At 40.8% G+C, this 21,799-nt stretch overlaps 1 protein-coding gene across 1 annotated transcript in view; it reads right to left on the bottom strand.

The window, feature by feature from the left end:
- The window catches only part of TP53BP2 (tumor protein p53 binding protein 2), a 31,361-nt gene extending 10,209 nt beyond the window's left edge, over window positions 1-21,152 (bottom strand). The window contains exons 1-14 of the mRNA XM_065400573.1: window positions 21,067-21,152; window positions 18,110-18,189; window positions 16,710-16,811; window positions 13,515-13,689; window positions 11,608-11,789; window positions 11,060-11,224; window positions 10,448-10,685; window positions 7,714-7,842; window positions 7,120-7,268; window positions 5,812-6,301; window positions 4,629-5,401; window positions 2,490-2,627; window positions 1,460-1,593; window positions 320-486 (exon numbers count right to left, since the gene is read on the bottom strand). Of these exons, the coding sequence (XP_065256645.1) occupies window positions 320-486; window positions 1,460-1,593; window positions 2,490-2,627; window positions 4,629-5,401; window positions 5,812-6,301; window positions 7,120-7,268; window positions 7,714-7,842; window positions 10,448-10,685; window positions 11,060-11,224; window positions 11,608-11,789; window positions 13,515-13,689; window positions 16,710-16,796 (2,827 nt within the window). The 5' untranslated portion in view covers window positions 16,797-16,811; window positions 18,110-18,189; window positions 21,067-21,152. The remainder of the gene's footprint in view (window positions 1-319; window positions 487-1,459; window positions 1,594-2,489; window positions 2,628-4,628; window positions 5,402-5,811; window positions 6,302-7,119; window positions 7,269-7,713; window positions 7,843-10,447; window positions 10,686-11,059; window positions 11,225-11,607; window positions 11,790-13,514; window positions 13,690-16,709; window positions 16,812-18,109; window positions 18,190-21,066) is intronic.
- Between the last annotated feature and the right edge of the window lie 647 nt (window positions 21,153-21,799).

Genomic DNA, 21,799 nt, shown 5'->3' with positions numbered 1-21,799 from the left:
AATAAGTATAGCAGGTGAAAGGCACCACACAGGAGCCTTTCCGCAAACATTAACAACCCAAGTAGGAGAATTCTGTATCCACTTCAGTTAGCACATATTGGTTAATTCAGGCAGACTTTTCCCAGTGGTCTTTGGAGGGCTTTCCCATTGGGTTAACTCACTCAGCTTCTCCAATTAAATCAAAGTCTCCTCTGCTCAACAGGCTTTGCTCATTTCTGGCTAGCCACACTTCAGTAATTGAATTAAAAAAAAAAAAAAACATATTGAAAGGCCCCATGGAGCAGCTTGTATTCTTCAGAACTGAACTCTGAACACATACCGTACAGAAACTGAGAGCACTGGGTGTAGCCTTCTTCCATTTCTTCACATTTGTCTGCAGCTGTCTGCATGTCACTGTAGGTCATAGCAAACACAGCAGCACCTGATTCCACTAGGAATTTGCACACCTGGACGTTATTGCAAGATGCCGCGCAGTGTAAAGGGGTCCTACAAATTGGGGAGAGGAAGAGTGATTGTTAGGTTCAAGACATCTTTTCAGGTGTGTTACTGGCAGCAGTACTTATTGGGTATGTCTACACTGCATCCGGAAGTGAGCCACCCACCCTGGCAGACAGACTTGTGCTAGCAGGGCTCACACTAGGGTACGAAAAAATAGCTGTGGAGATGTAGCGGTTCAGGCTGGAAGATCATGTGAGACAGTATGAAAAGCTTTACTAAAGTCAAGACTGCATGTTAACATTGCAAGCTCATATGGATTCTCCTCGACAGTTGTGTCCACCCCAGCGGGGTTCAAATATTAATTTTCAAACAAAAAAGAAACAGGAACAAATTTTCTACACCAAGTATAGCATTATTATAGCTACTAACTGTAACCCAGAAGCATTATAGTCAGGGTCTTTTTGAGCCACCTCCTCTTCAACCTCAGGATTTTCTGTCCTTCGAACTTCCCCATTGTGGGTTACACCCTTCTTCCTCCTCTGTCCCACTCAAGGTGGTGGCCAAATTGGGTGAGGAAAACTCATCTAGCAGGGGTTCAGAAGCTTATGCTGCAGGCCTTCATCAACAGGCCATATTTTCACCCTGGCTATATCCTTACTTGACGCCTCACCAGGAATTGCTTCTGCCCAACCAGGTTCTCCAGCAGGAAAAGCATCACTAATTAGTTCTGTAATATCCCAGCGCACTTTGTTTAGACAGGAGTGAGTAATTCTCAAGCTCCATTCTCTTTCATTAAGACTTGTGCTGCAACAGTTGAAATCCCACCTGTCCAGAACTCAAGAGCTTCATGGAGGGAATGCTTCCAGCTCCCGTCTGCAGTGCAAAAAGTAGGGTGCAGAGTTGGAGAGTCAAACTCAGATGCCTCCCATCAGATTAATTCAGGGCAGCCCAAAAGGAGCTGTTCTTTGGCAATGAGTTTTCACACTAATACCACTTAAAGGAAACTGAAGACTGTCCTTACCATCCATCACTATCTGCAGCGTTAACATTCACACCAAACTGTACCAGAAACTTTACAATCTCGGTGTGACCAGCACACACGGCATTGTGAAGTGCTGTAATTCCTTCATCATTGGGCAGGCTGGGATCTTCAACCTACAGGGCACAGAAAAAGAAGCCATTCACATTCAAATGGTTCTCTCTACAGCACTACTGTCCAGATGGAACCATTTATAAAAATGGACAGACTGTCATCTTGTTTTGAAAGATTACTTAAGAGCGAAGTTTCTGTGATGGATATGGGCAATAAGCAGCAACTAAATCAGTGGTTCTCAAACTTTTGTATTGGTGACCCCTTTCACACAGCAAGCCTATGAGTGCAACACCTGTTATAAATTAAGAACACTTTTTAAATATTTAACACTATTATAAATACTGGAGGCGAAGCAGGGTTTGGGGTGGAGGCTGACAGCTCACGACCCCCCAAGTAATAACCTTGTGACCCCAAGGGGTCACGACACCCAGTTTGAGAAACCCTGAACTAAATGAATACAAACCCCCACCAAGTCTCACACGTACACTTAACTCAAATTCACTGTAGCAGTCAAACATTGAAAATGGTTTACAGGGAATATTTGCAGTGTCCAGATAATTTAGTAAAAAGCAGCATTACAGAATTGATCAGAGCTAATTTTAGAGAGGGATGGCACGGCAACTTTTTGGAATTGGGAGTCAGGATTCTTGAATATTTCACATTGAAACGTAAGCAAGGTAAGTGATTTGTACTTGTGTGTTATCAAGTCACTTGATATATTATAGATTACATATTGTCAGAAGAGATCAAGACATACTAAGGACAACATGGCAAAATTATTCCCTAAAAAGACTTAACACTGAATATCCAGAACCAACACTGTGGATATGTTGCCATCTGAACTGGCCCCTCAGTGGGACCATCTCTTACAGACCTGATACCATCTTCTCAACATTTAGTGGCAAAAAGTTTCTAATGTAAACTTCAATTTTAATCCCGTCCCTTATAATATTTTTACCTCATAAATGATTCTCTGCACAAGGTCAAATTCTCCCTCCAAAGATGAATCTAAAAGCAATGCAAGGGGGTTGAATTTCACTCTCATTCCATGGGCAATCCTCTCTGAGCCAGTTTTACGTAAGTTCGTCCTCTTCCCCTGGGGGAAAAAAAAAAATACAGGTTATAGGAATTCTTGATACATTGAGAACAATGGTAGAACTTATGATTGAGGTCGTATATGAAATCTAGACTCAAGATGTCCCCAAACCACCACTCTTCCTGCACAACACTGTACAGATAGCTAGATACATAATGGGAGATTTTTGCCTCCCTCTGAAGGCTCAGATAAGGGCCACTGCTGGAGATTAGATACTAGACTGATGGTCCAGTCTAATATAGCAATTCCCATGGTCCTAACATAGAAAAATCATTAAACCAAAAGTCAACTAAAAATACTAACAAGGCAAAATATTATTGAATGAGTGCATTTTTGTATTCACAGCATTTTATCATTCATCTGTCAAAAGCTATCACACTAACTAGAAGGAAGATATTTTTAAAACACTGGTATAAATTATAGTCCTTCTGGATTTCAACAAATTATTAAAAACTCATTAGTAGGAATAGGGTTTATAGAAGCAAGTCACCTGGCTACATTAAGGAAAATTTTAGAGGGATTCTGTAGAACCATATTTAGATCTAAGTTAACATTTTTACAGCTGTGTTGGAAACAATTTTGACTTTACAAATACTTATTTTAAGCCCAACACTCTATTGTTGAGAATGAGTATATGTTAAAAACGGCGATATCCCCAGCTGCCTGTGCAACAGCAATAAACACTATTCATAGGGCTATGCAAATTCCTACTGACAGATGTCAGGGCAAAAGAGGTCAACAGAAGTGAGTCATGTTGGCTTCTGTTCATTTAAAAACACAGGAAGAAACAAAACATTTAGCAGATGAAGAGAACCAATCTATGATCTGCAAGTGAATTGACACGACTTTGAGATTTCCAGAAAAATTAACTACAAAAAGCCAGGGTTTTCCAACAAACAGCCTGTCAAGAAACCCAAATATCCTAGTGTGGGCTCAACTTCTTGACTCGTTTCTTCACATCAGTCTAGAATCAGTATTGCAGAGAAAAGCTTCCAGAACACGTTCAAAATGGCCTCAAAGGTGATCAACTGAATTGAGTTCTTGGGATTTGGGAAATCCTGATTGTTCAAATTCTTCACACCTGCAAGTTTGTTTGTTTGTTTTTTGGAGGGGGGGGGGGATGGTGGAAGTGGGAGCGGGAGGGGAAGGTAACTGGTATTCCATGCAACATCAGAAGACTGAAAGTGAACTTGATTGACAGCTATTAGCTCCTCTGCTTTCCAGTTGACTTGGTAGAATCCCACTTTTGTACACCAGCCTATTGTGTGTGTTTATAGTGTGTGAGGAACTGAAAACATTTAACATTTCTGTTCTAAACCAGTGGTTGTGCGGCATGTTTTGTCATCTCACTTTTCTTACTGTTTATTTTAGTAGCTCGTAAGTGGCACCATCTTCATGTAACCTCCACTAATGGATGCTAATTAGTTGGAATTGTAGAGAATCATAAAAACGACTAAATTTCGGTCAAATGGATGCAAGTAGCTGGTGCCAATTTTAGAACGAAAGTTAACTCTAGCCTTTAGCACCAACAAATTGTTTACCTAGTACACTTCCAGTCTACAACCTGGTCCAGGACTAAGCATATTAGGCTCCACCAAGTATCAATAATAACGTGAATACAGATTTCAAAAAGCATTTACCATTTCAAAACCACAATTTTATTACCTCTAAAATGGAATTAGCTTTGAGTGAAATGGAGATTTATGCCGAGAGCACCGTTTTCACAAACCCTAAGAGAAACTCTAGGTTTGTTCTGTGTGGAGTACTATTTGAAATTTTTAACCAGAATAAATACTTTTGGAGAAAACAGGATATCAATACAGCTAGACTGGACACTGACAGAGGGGGACCTACAGCCTGCTAAGGTGACTATTCTCCCACATGCTGGTAGGAAATCTCTACAACCTACTACATAGTGCAATGCACAGGTTCTATTGGTGAAACCTAAAATGATCTATGAAGTACTCAAATCTTAGGCTAACTAGAGGTGCTGGTACTTACAGGAGGTAAGGAAAACTCTCCAGTGACTTCAGGGGGTCGCATACTGAAGGAGTCCTCTCCCAGTCCCTCTGGTTCTCCTGATGGGTAAGGTGGTGGTGGGTATGGAGGATATTCCTCCATGTAAACTTCCAGTGGTTCTGATGACTCTAGACTTGGTTCTTCCATTTCAGACTGCATGAGTGCATCACTGTCTGATGTTACCTCAGGCACGCTATCTAGCCCTGCTGAAGGTAGAGGCACTTCATTCTGATCTATGCTTGTGTTTTCTGCTTCCTCGGTGATGGCTGGTTCAGATGTGGAAGGAACCACTTCTTTCTCGGATTCTGTGCTTAGATAAGGGTTCTGGATTTCTGTTGGGCTTTCAGGACTGGCAGACGTGGAGGTTTGTTTAGATGGATATGATGGGGTTGAGATGGTCTCCATGGCAGCCAGAGTGGTTCTCTGATACAAAAGCTTCTGAATATTAGGCCCATTCGGACCTTCTGGCTCAGTAATAGAACTACGCTTCTTCAGTGGCCTTGGTGCATTAGACAGCTTCTTCCTTAGGGCCTCCAAATCGGCATCACTCTGATTTCGGTAAGGGTTGGATAAGAAAGGCAACAGTTTGGTAGGGCTGAGCGGGCGAGGAATTCTTTCAGTTTCATGATTCTCATGGGCAGAAGCTATTGTCTCCATTTCGGGCTCCGGACTGCCGTGGCTATTTGAGTAGACGTTCTCCGTCTGCTGTGACTGATTTTGTGCGCCGGTTCCAGCAATCACGGGCTTGCCATACACTGATGAGCAATTCAGAAAGAGAAAACTAAGTATTTGACCAACAAAAAGAACTATCTAGTACAGTGAGAAGGTAGAATAATCGTATCTTTTTGAACCTGCTAGAAGCCAGCCTTATCCTACAGATATTAAAATAAACACCTCCCCAGTGTTGGAAGAAAGGTATTGTTTTAGAGACCAGGGTAACAGGACAGATACAGGTAATCATATTTTACACAAGCATCTTGGGGGGGGGGGGGGCGGAAGTTGATACTGTGCACTTCACTACTGTTCTCTCTGCTACAAACACTGACCTTTAGTAGCTAACGATTTATAGCTTCCATATCCCTCTTGGTTCCCCAAGAAAGTGATATACACATTACAGTTCCCATGTAACTTTACAAATGAAAGTGAAAGACATCCACATCCTTACTGCTTGGGAAGTGTGGGCCTCTGGTCTGTGCCCTTGTCAGAGCACTCTGCACTGCCTGCTGAAAATTCTTCCCAGGAGTCTGCTGCTGTGTGTACATGCTGTATATTGAACTCGCAGCCACGGTCTGTGGCTTTCGAAATGATGGAAGTGGACTTTCTTTGGATGGCTGAGGAGTGAAAGGTCTCACAGCTGCTGCAGGTGGACTCTCTTGTTTGGATGAGGAAAGAACTTGGTCCTGGATAGTGGAGGGACCACTGGGAGGCACAGAGATTCGTTGTTGGATCTGCTGGGAAGTATGGGGTGGCTGCTGGGCTGCTGACTTCTGTTTGTTCCCCATAGTTACAATAGCCAAAGGCAGCTTCTGTGGATTTCCATCAAGCTTAGTTTCAGAAGAAGGTAGCTGACTGGCTTGACCAAAATAAGGTAAGTTTATCTGTTTTGGTTTAGTGGGAACTGGCGGTGGTACTTTCGTCACATTTTTATTGGCAATCTGCAAGACAAAAACATAGCTGAATTAATGAAAGTCTAATCTAGCACTGTGTTAAAAAGGGTGTTCTAGCAGATCTGGTGGGAAAGACACTGGGTAGACAGCACAATAGCTACAGATGTGATTATTTCTGCAGTGGTATTTATGGTCTCTATTGTTATTCATAAGAATGCATGAAATACCAAGATTTGAATTATAATCACAGCTGTTGTACACAATCCCTGGATTGGCCACAGAAGATCTTAAATATCTGGCAGTTGAAAGGGTCTGTTAAAGTGATAAATTATGGAAGAATCACAGTAGTTCTGTAAGGCTAGCTAGGGTATTTACTACAATGATACATACATAAGTTTATTCTAACTTCTGTATCCTCTCTATTTTCACATGTAGCACCTGAATTTTTAGTCACAGATTACTGAATTCTGTTGTGATTTATTTAAGATCTGAGGGATGCTACCAAATTGTGTTAATAGATTATAAACAGATACTCAAACCTAAACAGTTTGTTTTAAAGCACAGGTTCTGTATAGCATCTTAGCAAGGAAATATTGATTGCATGCAAGCAAATGTGAATAGCACAACTATTTGCACATGATAAATATTCAGAGTAGGTAGACTGAGGGTGATTTTGAGAGCTACGTACTCACCTTAGAAGCCTACAATTCCCTTCTAGTATTCCCTTAAAAGAACCAGAGCCCTTTCAATTTTATTAAGGCCGTGTTTGTGAAGCTGTGCAGCAATCATTAATAGAAGGATTTCCTGGAATGCAGGAAAATGAGATAAGTGCAAAACTAGACAAGGACTATGCATTTTCTGCATACCTGACCATCTCGCAGGAGGTCTTCACTGCTCTGGTTTTTTCTCAGCAAGCCCAGTGCTGGCCCTCCAGTGGACTGATCCACAGAATCAAACATTGAGAAAGGACGCACTTTCTTCTCTTTCTCTCGTAGTGGAGTCTCTCCATCACCACCTGAAGGAGAGGAAAGGCAGAATTAAGGCAAAGATCTGGAATCCATTTGCAACAATAAGAGGTCCATTTCACTCTTCTGTCACTGTATGGACTTGTATAGGGAAGCTTATATATAATCCTACTCCCCCATGCCATACTCTAAAGACCCCAAGAAAAGTTGTACATTATAAGATGCAAACCAAACCAGACCAGATCTGCAGGCAATATTCTCTACTGTAATAACACCATACAAAATTAGGGGCGTTAAAAACAAACACCAACAACCAGTAGATTGTTAGTAGGTTTGCTACAGTAACCTGCAAAAACAACGGTCTTCAATTCTATTACTAAAATGAATTATACACATCAACTTGTAAATGTTTGTCATTAACTGGTTTCTCACCAGTGTATAGATTAGCAAATATGAATAAAACATAACTTTTGTACAAGATGAATAAGAACTCACCTTGCCCTTCATTAGTCACATTTCCTTTTGCTGAAGAAGAGACTGGTCCTTGGCTAATGAAGTTGTCTGCATTTGAATTACACCATTCAGGGACAGCCGGTGGAGGTTTTGAACCTGGGATTGTAGGGCCTAGTGTGTAGACGGAAGAAAGAAAAACAGTTTTAACTAAAACCATTTTCATTTATTGACCTCTGTTCATTAGCCTCTTCATTAAATGAGATTCCTCCATCACATAATTTAAGATAAATATCACTCTAGATTTCTCAGCTTTTTTAAGAATCCTTTGCACGGCTTGGACACATTTTGCCTCTAATTACAACATAAAAAATTAACACAACTTTTATATTTCCCAGAGCAGTGAAGCTCACTAATGTCAGCATTTGCCTGCATTTTGGGATTGTAACTTTTTTAGGCAAAATCTAGACTGATGTTTTCACTGGCATGCTCCTGGTTGGTATGCAAGCTTTCCTTGGCTAATAAAATATAGTCTGTAAAACGAGAAATGGTGTGTAGGGGGGGGAGAGAAGAGACATTTAATGCAAACTAAAGAAAAATATGATGCATCAAAGCAGTAGTAAATCCAGCTAGTGACATCCAAAAAAGCAGAAAAATCATCCATATATTCAATGTGCACACAGACACAATTAGAGAGGGATGATCTTTAAATTCACTGGAGCAGATATAAAATCTGCTTCAAAAACAAACAAACAAGCTGTTGCATGGATCTTGTTCTTAGTTTCAATACTGTAGAAGTAAAGAGTTTCACTATATATTTGCAAAATAACACCCTTCTAATGCAGTAGAAATGGACAAACTGTTAAGACAAATTTTGTCCTGAACTAAAGGATCAGAAGTTGTACGTCTTGGTAACCAGTGACTATGACCATGCTAGAGATAAGATATAACTAGAGTTTGAGTCAATCTCATGCAGAAGCAGCAGAGAACTACACATAGCAAGGTTTCACTACAGAAAGCAAGGCTAGCAGCCTATTTGATATCTAAAACTAAAAGCCCACTCCTCTTCAATCAAGGAGCCATGGAACTAGGGATCAGCTGATTCCCAGGGACAACAAATGAGAAAACGGGCTGGAGCAAGGTCATAGGTTCAAGAGAAGGGAATCAAAGGGGGATACAGGACAGAGAACCCTGGTGATTAAAATTTAGGTTTCATTACAGCCAAGTGTGATGCTGTGTACCAGATCCTTCGTGGCCTCCTGCTGGAGGCCCCATGGTCCTACTACACGTAACCCCAGGAATGGAGCAACCAAGGTGGGTCCTCCAGGGTTGCCTAGAGAGACTGCATAGAAGCAGCCAATCAATCAGAGCCCAGTAGGCTCAGATAAATGGGAGTTGCGGGGCTTTGCCTTAGTGGGTCAGTTCCCTGCTGGGACCAGAGAGACACGGCAGGGTGCTCCTCTCCGGCCACAGGAACTTGAGGGACTACCAGAATTTGGTTCTGTCTGCATTTGCTTAAGCTGGGAATGAGAGGTCCTGAGAACTTTAACCCTAAGATAGGAGGTGAAGATAAACGGGCCAGGTGGGAAGAGGCCCAGGGAAGTAGCAGCAACAAATTGAAGTGAGCAGTATGTGGCTGCTGTTTTAGGGTTCCGGGGTTGGAGGCCAGAGTAGTGGGCAGGCCCAGGTTCCCCCACTGGTGAAGTGGTGTAAACCCTCAGAAGGGGACAAGGCTTGTTTGGAAAGCCAAGTAAAGAGCTGCATTTAAAGGGCCCAGAGCTAGGGCTGAAGACCCTGGTGAGGGTAGATAACAGCATTGTTGAAACCTTTCAGGGGTAACAAGTCCATTTTGGATTGTGAGCTGGCCGGAGGGCCGAGGCACTGTAGACCCCTCAAAGTGAGGTTGCCAACCTTAACGGGTCACAGGAGAGGGGGGGAAAAGGACTGCAGTTCTACACATAGCAGCAGGAGGCACTCAAGAGGTGAGTGTCCCTATTACACCAAGGCTTGAGTTCCACTCCAACAATTTTAGTCTCTACTTCCAAAATATTTACCGAGTAGTGAAGGACATGTGCATCATTTCTGGGCAATGACTATTTCTTAAATAATAGTGATGGGGAAGGAAGGAAGGAAGGAAGAAGAGGAGCAATGAGTACTGCACAATTCAACCTTTTCCCCCCTTTTGTGATATGTTGGGTTTCTCTTATGCATTTCTCTCTCAGAGGTCTTGTGTCCCTGTGCAAGCATGAAGGATGTTTTTACATCTCTCAAATTTTCCACATTGCTTTACCTCTAACCAGTCAAACATCATCTCATGGCAAGAATTGCACAGAAAGAACATGCCAAGCCCACTAGCACTCCTTTTACACCAGCAGGAGAAACAAGACCAGAAATCAAACTCTGGCTCCCTACATAGCAATTTGCCATCAAAGGTCAGCCCATTTCCCCTCGACCCCACCAATGACTGAACATTTATAGTAAAGCATCAGCCAGTGTTACAGGTTTTATTCCCCAAATGCATGATAAAAGGATCTTGGATTGCTTCGTGACTGAGTTTAACATCTGCAGGATTCCAACCAATCTGCCAGGATACAGAGATGCTGCATTGGTCTCCTTCTCTGTAATGACAGTAAAATCGCTAACCAGCAGAGTCATTTTAATCTTTAATCTTGTAATACTGTTTGGGATACTAATGTAAAGACATTAGAGAGAGTAGAAGTAGTTTTAAAAAAGCTTTTGTGGAAGGAATTTAATAGAAACTGAGAATTAGATAAATTACCAGCAGGAGCTTTAGCTTGAGAAACACCCGTAGCTCTCATATTCGGCAGAGTTTGTGTTTTCAGAGGACCATCGGGTGCCTGCAAAGTTGGGGTTCCCTCTGGAAATGCAGGTTTCACTAGAAGTTCAGGCCTGGAGGCAACACGTGGCATGGTGGAGGACTGGATATAAGGACCTACCGCTGCCACTCGACTTGGGGCAGATACCACTTGCTGGGGTAGATTCCCATCTGAAGAAATCTAAATAAAGAATGCAAGTACAAATAATTGAATATGGCAATACACACCAGAGACCACTACAGGAGTCAGGAAAAAAGGCATAAAAAACAGTAGCATTCTCTTATTAAAAGTAAAGTTTCTTTACAGTCCAAGTAAATATACCAGCTCTGCAAAAAACAAGGCTATCTGAAAAATCTAACAGCAGCACAAAGAGAGCTCTTGCCTATGAACACTAAGTAGGTTAACACCGATGCAGCATGAAAAGCACTTTAATAATACAAGACTATCACCACCAAGGGATAGAGAAGAACAACCTTCCCCACAAGCAGGGTCTTGACTTAATATTGTTTGGGCAGCAAACTAAACAGGATTATCAACAGCTATCCAGTCCTTACCGGTACATTCTCCTTCTGTTGCAGTGCTGCCTTCTTCTTCCACAGTCGATCTCTCAGCTCATTAACACGCTTATCCATAACTGCCACCTCTGAGTTGCGCTTGTTTAAACACTCCCTCTGTTGCTGCAGCTTGGCATTCTGCTCCTGGTTCAGTTTGTTCCTCAACTGAATACATTCAAAAGGGGGAAAACAAACCAGGAACAAAAAACAGATCAGCGTTCAGGATGAAGACCAGGAGACACTTGAGGAAATAAACAGAATTCTAAAAGGTAAAGTCACACACACAAATTGGGGTTACTTTTTCCTTCTTTTCATAACAGTCTGTTGATTAGTCAATTTTGCTTTAACAATATATACAACCTGTTCAGTACAGTATATTCCACCTGTTATCTTGAATATGATAGATATGCTGCCCTCACAATACATCTCATGCAGCTCTATGGCAGTTGGAGGAATGAAAACGTGCTGTATTTCTAAGACAAGACGTGGACCTACCAACTTTTAGCCATTATTGGAAGTTCTCATTTGCAAAGCAGATTTGCCATTACCTGCAGCTCCTTGTACAGTCGGTCAAGCTCAGCTACAGCAGACTGGTTGTCATGGTAACCATCAATCCGGCCATTCTTCAGCATCTCCAGTTGTCTGGTAAGTTCCTCTACTTTTGACACAGCCAGTACCAGCTCTCGCTGCTTTTGCTGGAACAAACTGTTCATCTGTTCAATTTCCTCCACTAGAAAGGAAGAAAGCACAATAGCTGCAGCTGAGAAAGAACCAAGTGTGGGTTGCATCCAAGGCAGCAGTTAAGGGAACAGAGAACGCCCTGCAGTTCTTCAGAACAGTGCTGGAGCCAGGTCTACAACAGGCAGTTACAAATGAATTGGACACAAAAATCCCTTGTAGGTGCTTCTTACACTAAAGTTAATTTGTTTTCTGGGTCTTTACAAAATATACAGCAAGGAAAGTTAGTTCCGGTAAATCCCAAATTTAACATTAATTCTGTGCATCAAATGCGTTGGTGAGAAACAACCAAAATAAATATTGCTTTGATCATTTGAAGTACAAACTTATCAGGCAGAGTTACCAGGAGGAAGCTAAATCCAGCATCATGCAGGAACTGCTCATGGAAATTAACCCTATAATACTCAGGTAGGTGCTTTTACGCTATGCAGAGTCTTAACGTTAAATAGCATGAATGACTGAGTATATATACACAAGTTATTCAATAGGTCATCAAATCTCTTGGGATCTCTGAATGGACTTACAAGCTTATCACAAATAGCATCCTATCGAGACACTCCAAATCAGGAATTTCTACTGTCTGAACCCATTATGTTAAACTTTAAATAATATTGTATGTCTTATAAGTAGCTAATGAGACATGACAATTAAAATGACTGCCAAGTATCAGAGGGATAGCCATGTTAGTCTGTATCCACAAAAACAAGGAGTCCGCTGGCACCTTAAAGACTAACAGATTTATTTGGGCATAAGCTTTCGTAGGTAAAAAGCCTCACTTCTTCAGATGCATGGAGTGTAAATTACAGATGCGGGCATAAATATACGGTCACCTATAACATATATTCTCCCAGCACTTTCCCAACTTTGCTTATTTTGTCGACCCATTACTGCCTTCCACTCATTATCTGATGTCTGCTCATTGCGTTCTCTTTGAGTTATACGATAAGCTGCTCAGGCCTGGGGCCTTGCTTTAATTTATATCTGTAAAGCACCAGGTGTGTTTTTGACATGAATAAGACTATTTTTCTTTAAACTTTGCTGTAAAAAAGTCTCACTGCACAATACTATATATAGAAGGGGAAAGAAAATATTTGAACTGATATGAAATTTGAAATAAGCATGTGACACTATGATCGACTGACCAAGATGTGACACCCTAAAAAATTATTTGGTGGCAAGATAGACTCTAGTTTATTTTTTTTACAATACCACTTTTGCGACTCAGAAGCCAGCTCCTGTTCTAAAGGCAGCATGGATAGTATGTCATGCAGAGCTTTTTTCAGTGATGACTAAAGAAGGAGGATGTAACAGCCTAAATATTTAAAGGATATGGAAAAATGGATGGAAAAAATATTTAATGTGATTCAAAGGGGGTATAATAAGGAAGTTAAAGAAAATATACTAGGCTGAAGAATATAGTTTCCCAGGGATGTGGTGGAAACATTGTTTGGACATTTAAAATTGAATTGGACAAAAAAGATAGAAAATTTACTTTAAGCATCAACCCACCATTTGCAGGGAGATCAAAGGGATCATCTAACAGATATTTTAAAAATATTTTTCAGATTTTTAAAACATTCAGTTGATTGACTCTGCACAGGAACATTTTAACTGAAAAGCTTTAAAAATTTTAAAATGAAAGTTCCACAGTCCAAGAATGTTTTATGAGCTATTTCAGACAACCACCTCCCAATATGACCTCTCTAGAGCTGCTCACCGAGTTTTCCATTGCTGAGTCTTTTCTGCTCCACATGGCCTTTGAGCGCCCTCACTTTCTTCAACTTGGCTTCCTGATTCTCAGCAATTTCCTTTAGTCGCTTAAGTTTTTCCTTTTCAGCAGCTTGCTGTTGCTGTCGCTGATCCTGCTGTTTCAGGAATTTCAAACGCTGCTCCTGCAGGTAGAGACAGGAAGCAATTTAGCAATTATAATTTTGAATAGGTTATATGCTTGATCAAGGTAATGTATTGATGGATATAATCTCAGATGTAGTAGTCTTAAGCGATAAAGTAGCAGGTCATGTATTGCATATTAAGGTTCTATCCCATAATCAGATATCAGACCTCTCAGATCAGGAAAGTAATGATCACAGCTACTACAACAAAATTGATGCTGCACTAGAAAAGCATCTCCATATCTTAAAATGTATGAACAATTGGGTTAAAGGCAGAGGGATCATTATATCATCTAGTCTGATCTCCTGTATATGACAGGCTAAGAGATTTCACCCAGTTACCCCTATATTGAGCCCAATAGCTTGTGTTTGACTAAATCCTTCCAGAAAGGCATCCAGTCTTGATATACAGACTTCAACACATGGATACGCCACTGCTTCCCTTGGTAGTTTGTTCCTGCGGTTAATGGAGAATAGTTACCAAGGGTTATTCAAGCACCCCATCAAAATATCATGGCCCAGATTTTCAAAGATGACCAGTGTTTTGGGGTGGGTCCTCAGCACTTTTAAAAACTAACTAACTAACTAACTAACTAAATAAATAAGGCCCCTTTAAGGCATCTCAAATTGGGCAGAATTTGAGGCATCCAAAATCACTAGTCGTGTTTGAAAATATTGGCCTTTAATGATCACGAAGAAAAAAGGGCGACATGGGTCACTTTCATAGTTAACCCAAGTAGCACCTGCAGTATCCTAGGCTGCATCAGTTTGGTGTTTCCCCCCTTGCCCCCCATGTGCTCGGGAATACAAGCTAGTAACATCACAGCCTCACTCTAGAACAGTGGTTTTCAACCTTTTTTCATTTGCGGACCCCTTAAAAAGTTTCAAATGGCAGTATGGACCCCTTTAGAAATCTCAGACAGTCTGCAGACCCCAAGTTGAAAATCACTGCTCTAGAAAGCAAACATTGGTTTTTTTTCTTCAGAGATGATCTGACAGGATTCAGCTGGAAGGTGGCCTTGAGCATAAATGAAAGGAGTAACTCAGCAGGAATGGTGAAAAGACTGGGTGTGCGAACAACTTGGACTTCCTAATAATCCTCCAGGAAAGAGAGGCATCCCAGTTGAAACAAACTCTTCTGTAGGACATCCAATAGACAACTTATTTACAAGATGCAGGCCACAGAGCAAATCTGCCTGATGGATGGTCATCCAGATTATTTGTGCAGATGCTGGAAGACAACCACAGTGCAAATTGAGAAACTGTGTACATCCAGTTTTTCCTGTGTGATTTCCTTTGGAATAAGTATTTTCTATTTTTGTTTTTACAGATGTTGTGCTGATTTAGATTTATTGCTATTTCTAACACTAGTGGCTATTCCCCATTATTTTTTGGCTGGTTATTCATAGTTGTTAAGTGTTATATAACCAGGTGAGTTTGGCCTAACAGTGATTCATTCTTGATAGCACATGACACTCATCTCTAATCTTTAGGGATTAGGGACACAAAGCTTTGCCCTGGACTAATTTACCCAGGCAAAGTAGGTGTTTGTTGGCAGTGTTAACTTCAAGAGAAAAACCCCAGTCACTTGTTAGAGTTAGATTCAGCTAGGAGCTGACCATGAAATATGTTAATATGAGAATGCTTCCAGTCACTATATCCCTGATGTGTGCTTACATGTGATATTCCACACCACCTTGTACTGCCAAATGCAAACAAATTCAGACTAAGTCTCAGTGGATATTTTTGAAAAAGGGGAAGGATTTGGTATTAAAAGCTATTATACCACTTTGCATTTGCTATAGTCAAGTTATGAAACTGGCTTCCAGCACCCAACTGAGTAAGACTTACTGACATTCCAATAACCTTACAATTGGTATGGAGAACCAAGAGTTTCAATACCCCATATTTAAACTTTTCATGCATTAACCCGTAGACTTCTACAAACCAGTCTGCTGATTCAGATAATGAAATGAGGGATGTAAGCCAAGGAAACTCTGCCCTCCCACCCTCCCTGCCTATTGTCATAGTCCACTCTTTATTCCCTCTCCCAGAAGCATCCCACTCTCCACCCACCTAACCTCCCAATCTAGCCCTGTAGGCACAAAGCTGCTCTCTGTTCCATGCTGGTCCTACTCCGATCACAGCCGTGGCAGACAAAGACAGGCCAGTGGTGGGACCTGGCAGCAGAGTGAGGCACGGTTACCAGCAGAGAAAGAATGGTGGGATGAGACTGAATCAGCCCAGGAGCACCAATACAGCCCTGCTTCTCCAGTACAGCACACTCCAAAGAACAGGAAACTGGCCAAACCTGATATCAGGAAACATGTCAGGATAGGCCAGCAGATAATGGGTTCACAGACAACTGCTCATCAACTGATGGTGACATTCCCAAGAGCAGTATGTATTTGATTCAGGGATCGTGAATACAAAGTCTGCACCCTGATTTTGCAGAGGAGTGTTCAGAATTATTTTTGTTGATTCACTAGTTCCCCTTGTTCCATCACTAGTTTTGTTGAACAGGAACTGAGGACTTATTCTGTAAAGACTTTTTAAATTCCTTTTTACCAGCTACAGCCCATCTTTTCCAGATGGCTGCCCTAGGAAGCCAGACATGTTGAACTCTATAATGAAAAAGCAAGATCGTTACAGGAGAGTATTACACCAAGAGACAAAAGCATTGTTCACTGATGAAATCCAGTGAATAGCTGGTGAATATACAGAGCAAAATGGGGTTGGCTGAGCCACTACAATGAATGACAACATTGGTGTTATGCTCTATCATCTGAACAAGCTGTGCGATTGATTTAATCAGCATTAAAACTGTTGGCTATTTAAAATGTTGCAGATAAACCTCTTATCAGAACATACTGCTAGGAACTCAACACTTATTGAGATTAACGTCCAAATGTACAAAAGAGAGCCAAAGTACTGAGAGTACTCAAAGGGGGGGGGGGAGGGGGAAGGGACTCTTCTGATCTTTTGTTCCTGGACTGTAAACAAACATATTTCAAGTTTACCTTGTTAGCCAACATTTGTTGTTGAGCCTCAATTTGTTGCTGTTGGCGTGATGCCATTTCCTGCAGTTCAGCCAGAGTCATATCCATTCTGGGAACACTGATCTGCAGATGAAAATCCAAAGTATGTTAAATTCGAAGACTTTGAAAATGTGTATTCTGTTCAGTTATTACAAAAGAATAAAGGCCTTTAAAAAGAATATATTGAGTCAAATTTATCTACCAGCGTCCTGTATTTACAATTAGTCCCAGAGGATACCTTTAAAAAAATTATATAAAGCTTTTTAATTTTATTTTTAATAAAAATAAATGCCACTGTGGATCTATTATGAAATACGTGGCCTGTTTGGTCATCTTTCAGTAGAGCATATAAAGCAGCAGTTCTCAACTAGTGGCCCGCTTGCAGCTCAATCAGCACACAGCTGCGGCCCATGTGACAGCCTCAGGGCCATACAAGTAGTATATATATTGTGTGGATGAGGCCCACATAACACATAAAGAGCTGCATATGTGGCCCGCAATGGTAAATAAGTTGAGAACCACTGGTATAAAGGCACTGTAGGAGCTTGTAAGGTACTGAGCCCCAACCCAGCAAAGCACTGGGTGAGTAGCCCATTGAAATCAAAATAGCACAATGTGTATGTATAAAAAATATTTTATAAGAACCCCTCTGGATTAAGATCAGCATGAATTAAGTGTTTTGATGGATGCACAGCACCTTGCAGGATGGATCCCTGAGCATAGAGAAGTCATCCTACAAAGCAGTCCAAGATCAATTTGTTTTCTGGAATCAGAGTTTAAGTCACAATTCGAAGTTGGCCCAGTCATCACATTATGTAACTGGCAAACACTAAACCTGGATTTGGAAACTTGCAGTTAAGATGGCAGTGGTTTCAACTCTTAAGAAACTGATCAACTGAGCTCAACTAGAAATATAGAACCAAGATGAACAATATCTTTGGCAATATTTGGGGAAAATAAGCAATAAGCTAACAGAAAGGGTAAATGAAACTATCATTCTGCAGATCTAATGCTGATGACAGGAATCTGATTGACAGCACTGAGACTGAAGTGCTCTGCTTGGCCACAGAACAGGTGCACACTAGCACAAGCTTCCTCAGACTGCCTTTGCCACTGCATTTCAACCCAGTGGGGATGATAGGCAGGAACTGGGTAGTTCAGTCTATTCCTTTCCAGTTCTTAGCATCTCTGCAGAGACTGCCAACAAGGGTGTCAATTGCGATAGTGTTTTTGTGGAGTGGGCTGAACGCATATTTCCAGAGCAGCCACCAAAGATCCGTCAAACTTTCTACCTTTGTTTGCCAGGTTTGGATTTGCACCAATGACTCAGAACGAAAGGCTCTGCTTAACTGCATTAGAGAGACATTAAACTGAATGCTTACCCCATTCTCTAGTCGTCGATCACCAGGCACTTTTACACCATTTCTCTTTAAGCTCGGATCCTGTGGCCTCTGTCCACTCCCTAGATTAACACACACAACATTCAAGGAGAATGTAACACTTGAAATATTTGTGCTGCTCCCTTGACACACAACGTTCTTTGTAAAGGAGAGGGAATGCATTGTCTTTCTGTTTAGATTCTGTGTGACATTCTGGTTTTCGCCCTACCTTTAGCAATACTAAAATAAACGTAACTGCAGACCATGGATGTTTTACTAAACAGGCTGTTACAAGGTTATTCCCACCATTGGTGATATGGAGAGCCCTACAACACATGCCTTACTTCTCTCTTCATGGAAATTAAAGCAGTCAAATGCTAAATGAAAATTAAATTGAGCACTAGGCCAGGAAAATCTACTGCATGAACTCACTCTCCTTATCTCATAAGCAAAGGGGTTGACTGTTTCAACAGTAAAAGAGGACACTTCATTCTCATTACTGGACATCTGTACTTCACATGGGCAGACAGATAAGAATTTGAAAATGGAGCCCAGACAGCCAAAACAATAACAGAGAGAGTTTATTCTCTACTCTGGTGCAGGGATGATATGTAGACCTGGTGGTTTGTCTTGGCAAATTTGGGGGAGGAGGGCGAGGAAGAAGGCACAAGGTTACATTATTGTGAATGAGAAATCATCTACATGCTATTAAAAAAAAAAAAGTTATTTAAGATTATTCAATAACCCAAGTCACTCTTCTGAACAGAGAGGCATTTATTTTTTTAAACAAGAATTCAAGTAGAAGTCTCACTCTGTAGCACACTAACCAGGGTGATAAATGTGGTGAAATCCTGCCCCCATTTAAGTCAATGGCCAACACCTGCCGCCCACCCCACCCCCCACCCCCATCACTTCACTGTGACAAGGATTTCACCCCATGACTTTGTGAAAAAACAAAAACATGTGATGGGGGAGTATTTTGATACGACTAACAAAAGTTTTAGTGATGTGGGTTATTTTCATCTCTAATCACAAAGGTTTTTTTTTTATTATGGTGACTTAATGTCAACATTTATTTTTGAAAGGCAAGATGGTTTTAAATGGTTGTATACTACAAGAACTCAAGCCCTTAGAAGACCCAAATAAGTAGGTTCAATATTTTCTCCCTCCGTCAGCAAACATCTTAGGCAATTGTCCCTATATACTTAAAGTCAAGGGTTCACATACCATATACTATTCTGCTAACCTGAATGAATATGACAAACTCCAGGAGATGAAACCTGAAGTAGCCTGGCCCATACACAGGTAATATTTGTATAGGGTATGATCTGGACCAAAATGCAGTGAACCAAAGCATTTTGGAATGTTATTTGGATGTTGCTTTTAAATTAGTGTCACTGGGAATTGCCTAAAACATTAATACTTACCATTTGAATCTTTGGCTGGATACTTACACTTTTAGGGGAAAATACTTATTTTACACAGGATGTGTCTCCAGGTTTAATTCAATCCAGTACATTTACTACCACAAGAATTATCAGGAAGCATCTTTACCTAAAAACTATAATCTTGTTCAAATCTACGGAAATGTTTACATACTAAAGATACTGAGAGGCCAAGTGCCAATATCATAACTCACCCTATGCCCCCTGTATGCTGCAGGAAGAAGTCATCTTTATGCAGCATTTTGCAAACTAACATTATGCCCACTGTGAGAGCATGGTACTGGAAGACTTATTAAATGTGGCAGTGTTCTTGCTTCTATGTGGATACAGCATCTGGCCAAGTTAAGGCAAACTAAAGTCAGACAGACACACCCCTCCTCTGTTCTGAATCCTGATTAGTTTGGATTAACAACAACTATGCCCAGCCACCTAAATTGTAGAGGAAGGGTCTTATTAGATAAATGTGGTCTAGAATAAGCTTTTCATTCTCCTTATTCCATCATCAATATGAAATTTCTTGAGCTTCAAGATTTGCTTACCTAGTTTATATCATACTGACTTTAATGTACATAAAACACTTTTAGCGAAAGAAATATGAAGACCAAATGGCAAAAAAAAAAACACCCCCAAACCATCACTTCACATTCATTTAAAAGTAAAAATCTTAAAGGTGCTCCAGGAGAGATATATGCTTTTATATGCTTGATCAATTAGAATCACAAAGCAATTTTATTAATTATCACATTCCAAGAATGTGAAAGACAAGTGCATTGCATTTGAACACCAAAACACATACAGGTTTATAAACAGCTGGAAAGGGTAAAATATTACATCTTTTAAATTTGCCAAATAATATTTACTGATTCTGCAACACAGCAGTAAAATATTCTCCAGGTAAAACCCACAGAAGACAGATTATAAACAAATGGAGGCAGAAATGGGCAATTGTCACAGTAACTATAATATAGCAGAAAAAACAGCAGATACTTCTTGGGGGAATATTGAAGTCCTGTAGAGACTTCGCTACTGCCAATCTATTTAACACAGAATGAGCTCATATACCATGGTGATGGATAGCTGAATAAAACCCATAGAGATAGAAAGTAGTTTGGCAAATATGGGTTTCTGTAGATAATACAAGAATTGGGGGGGCTAGAGGGGGGAGAACAAATTAAACCATCCCAATTCTGCTTGAAACTTAATAGAAGTCATATTTAGTGTACGTAGTGAGCCTAAGTTTTTTGGCAGTAGCATTCTCTTGCAGGCAAAATGATGGTCAGACCAAACAGTGCCCCCGAGGATCCCCGACTCTTTGTCAGAGAGACTGTAGCCATCATAATACATGCAACAGTTAACCTAGCCTTAAGAATGCCTGAAATTAGTTTCAGAGTAGCAGCCGTGTTAGTCTGTATCCGCAAAAAGAACAGGAATACTCTACGGTGCCACAAGTACTCCTTTTTTTAAAATTAGTTTGTTCTTTTAAATCAGATTTGAGCAATTCAGATCACTACATACCTGTTTCCCGGCTAGGGGGACGTTCATGGCGAAGGAAGAAACGAACCTCGTTTCTCTGGACACCAAAGTGCTGCAGAATATCCAACATCCGCTCATTATCAGCTACAGGGCGCTCTGAAAAAGCATAACACCAATACAGTAAGACCTCTTTCACATCCCTCTAATGCTTTTCATGCCTCACATAAACACTCCCCATAAACACTGTGGAGTGAGTGGGAGAAAAATCCCCAAAATTTTATTAACTGACACAATAACATGTAAACATAGGAGTTATACAGAGTGCATTCCTGAAAATGCATATACACCTCTAAAAACAAGGAAGTAACCCACAAAAATCTGGTGCTATGAAAGAGGAGTGTGCAAACTGGCCTCCCAGGCAATGCTGCAACTCAAGTGGTTGCCAGCAGATAGTCTATGGCTTTGGTCTATAGCAGGCTAGTGCTATATTTTGAAATCATTTGAGCTTTTTAACATTTCAAGGAACCAATTTTAAAGTTGCTTTTCCTCCAATTCCGTGGTACCTCAGATAAGACTATTTCTCCATGCCTTTAAAATGGCAACCAAAGGACTGGCAGGAGGCCAATCTTATGGAGACGCTTTCGCTACCAATACCACTGTGAATTAGGGTCAGTGGCCAAAAAAAGAAAGCGTGGCCAAAGAAAGGATTCTTCTTCCCTTAATTATACCAACAGATGGTAACTCACTGCTTGACTGCAGCTTTAGGCACTCAAGC

The sequence above is a fragment of the Emys orbicularis genome, chromosome 3, assembly GCF_028017835.1.
Source record: "Emys orbicularis isolate rEmyOrb1 chromosome 3, rEmyOrb1.hap1, whole genome shotgun sequence".
In the NCBI taxonomy this organism is placed as follows: Eukaryota; Metazoa; Chordata; order Testudines; family Emydidae; genus Emys; species Emys orbicularis.
The sequence above is the reverse complement of the archived record's forward strand: the minus strand, read 5'-3'. Positions and strand labels throughout refer to the sequence as shown.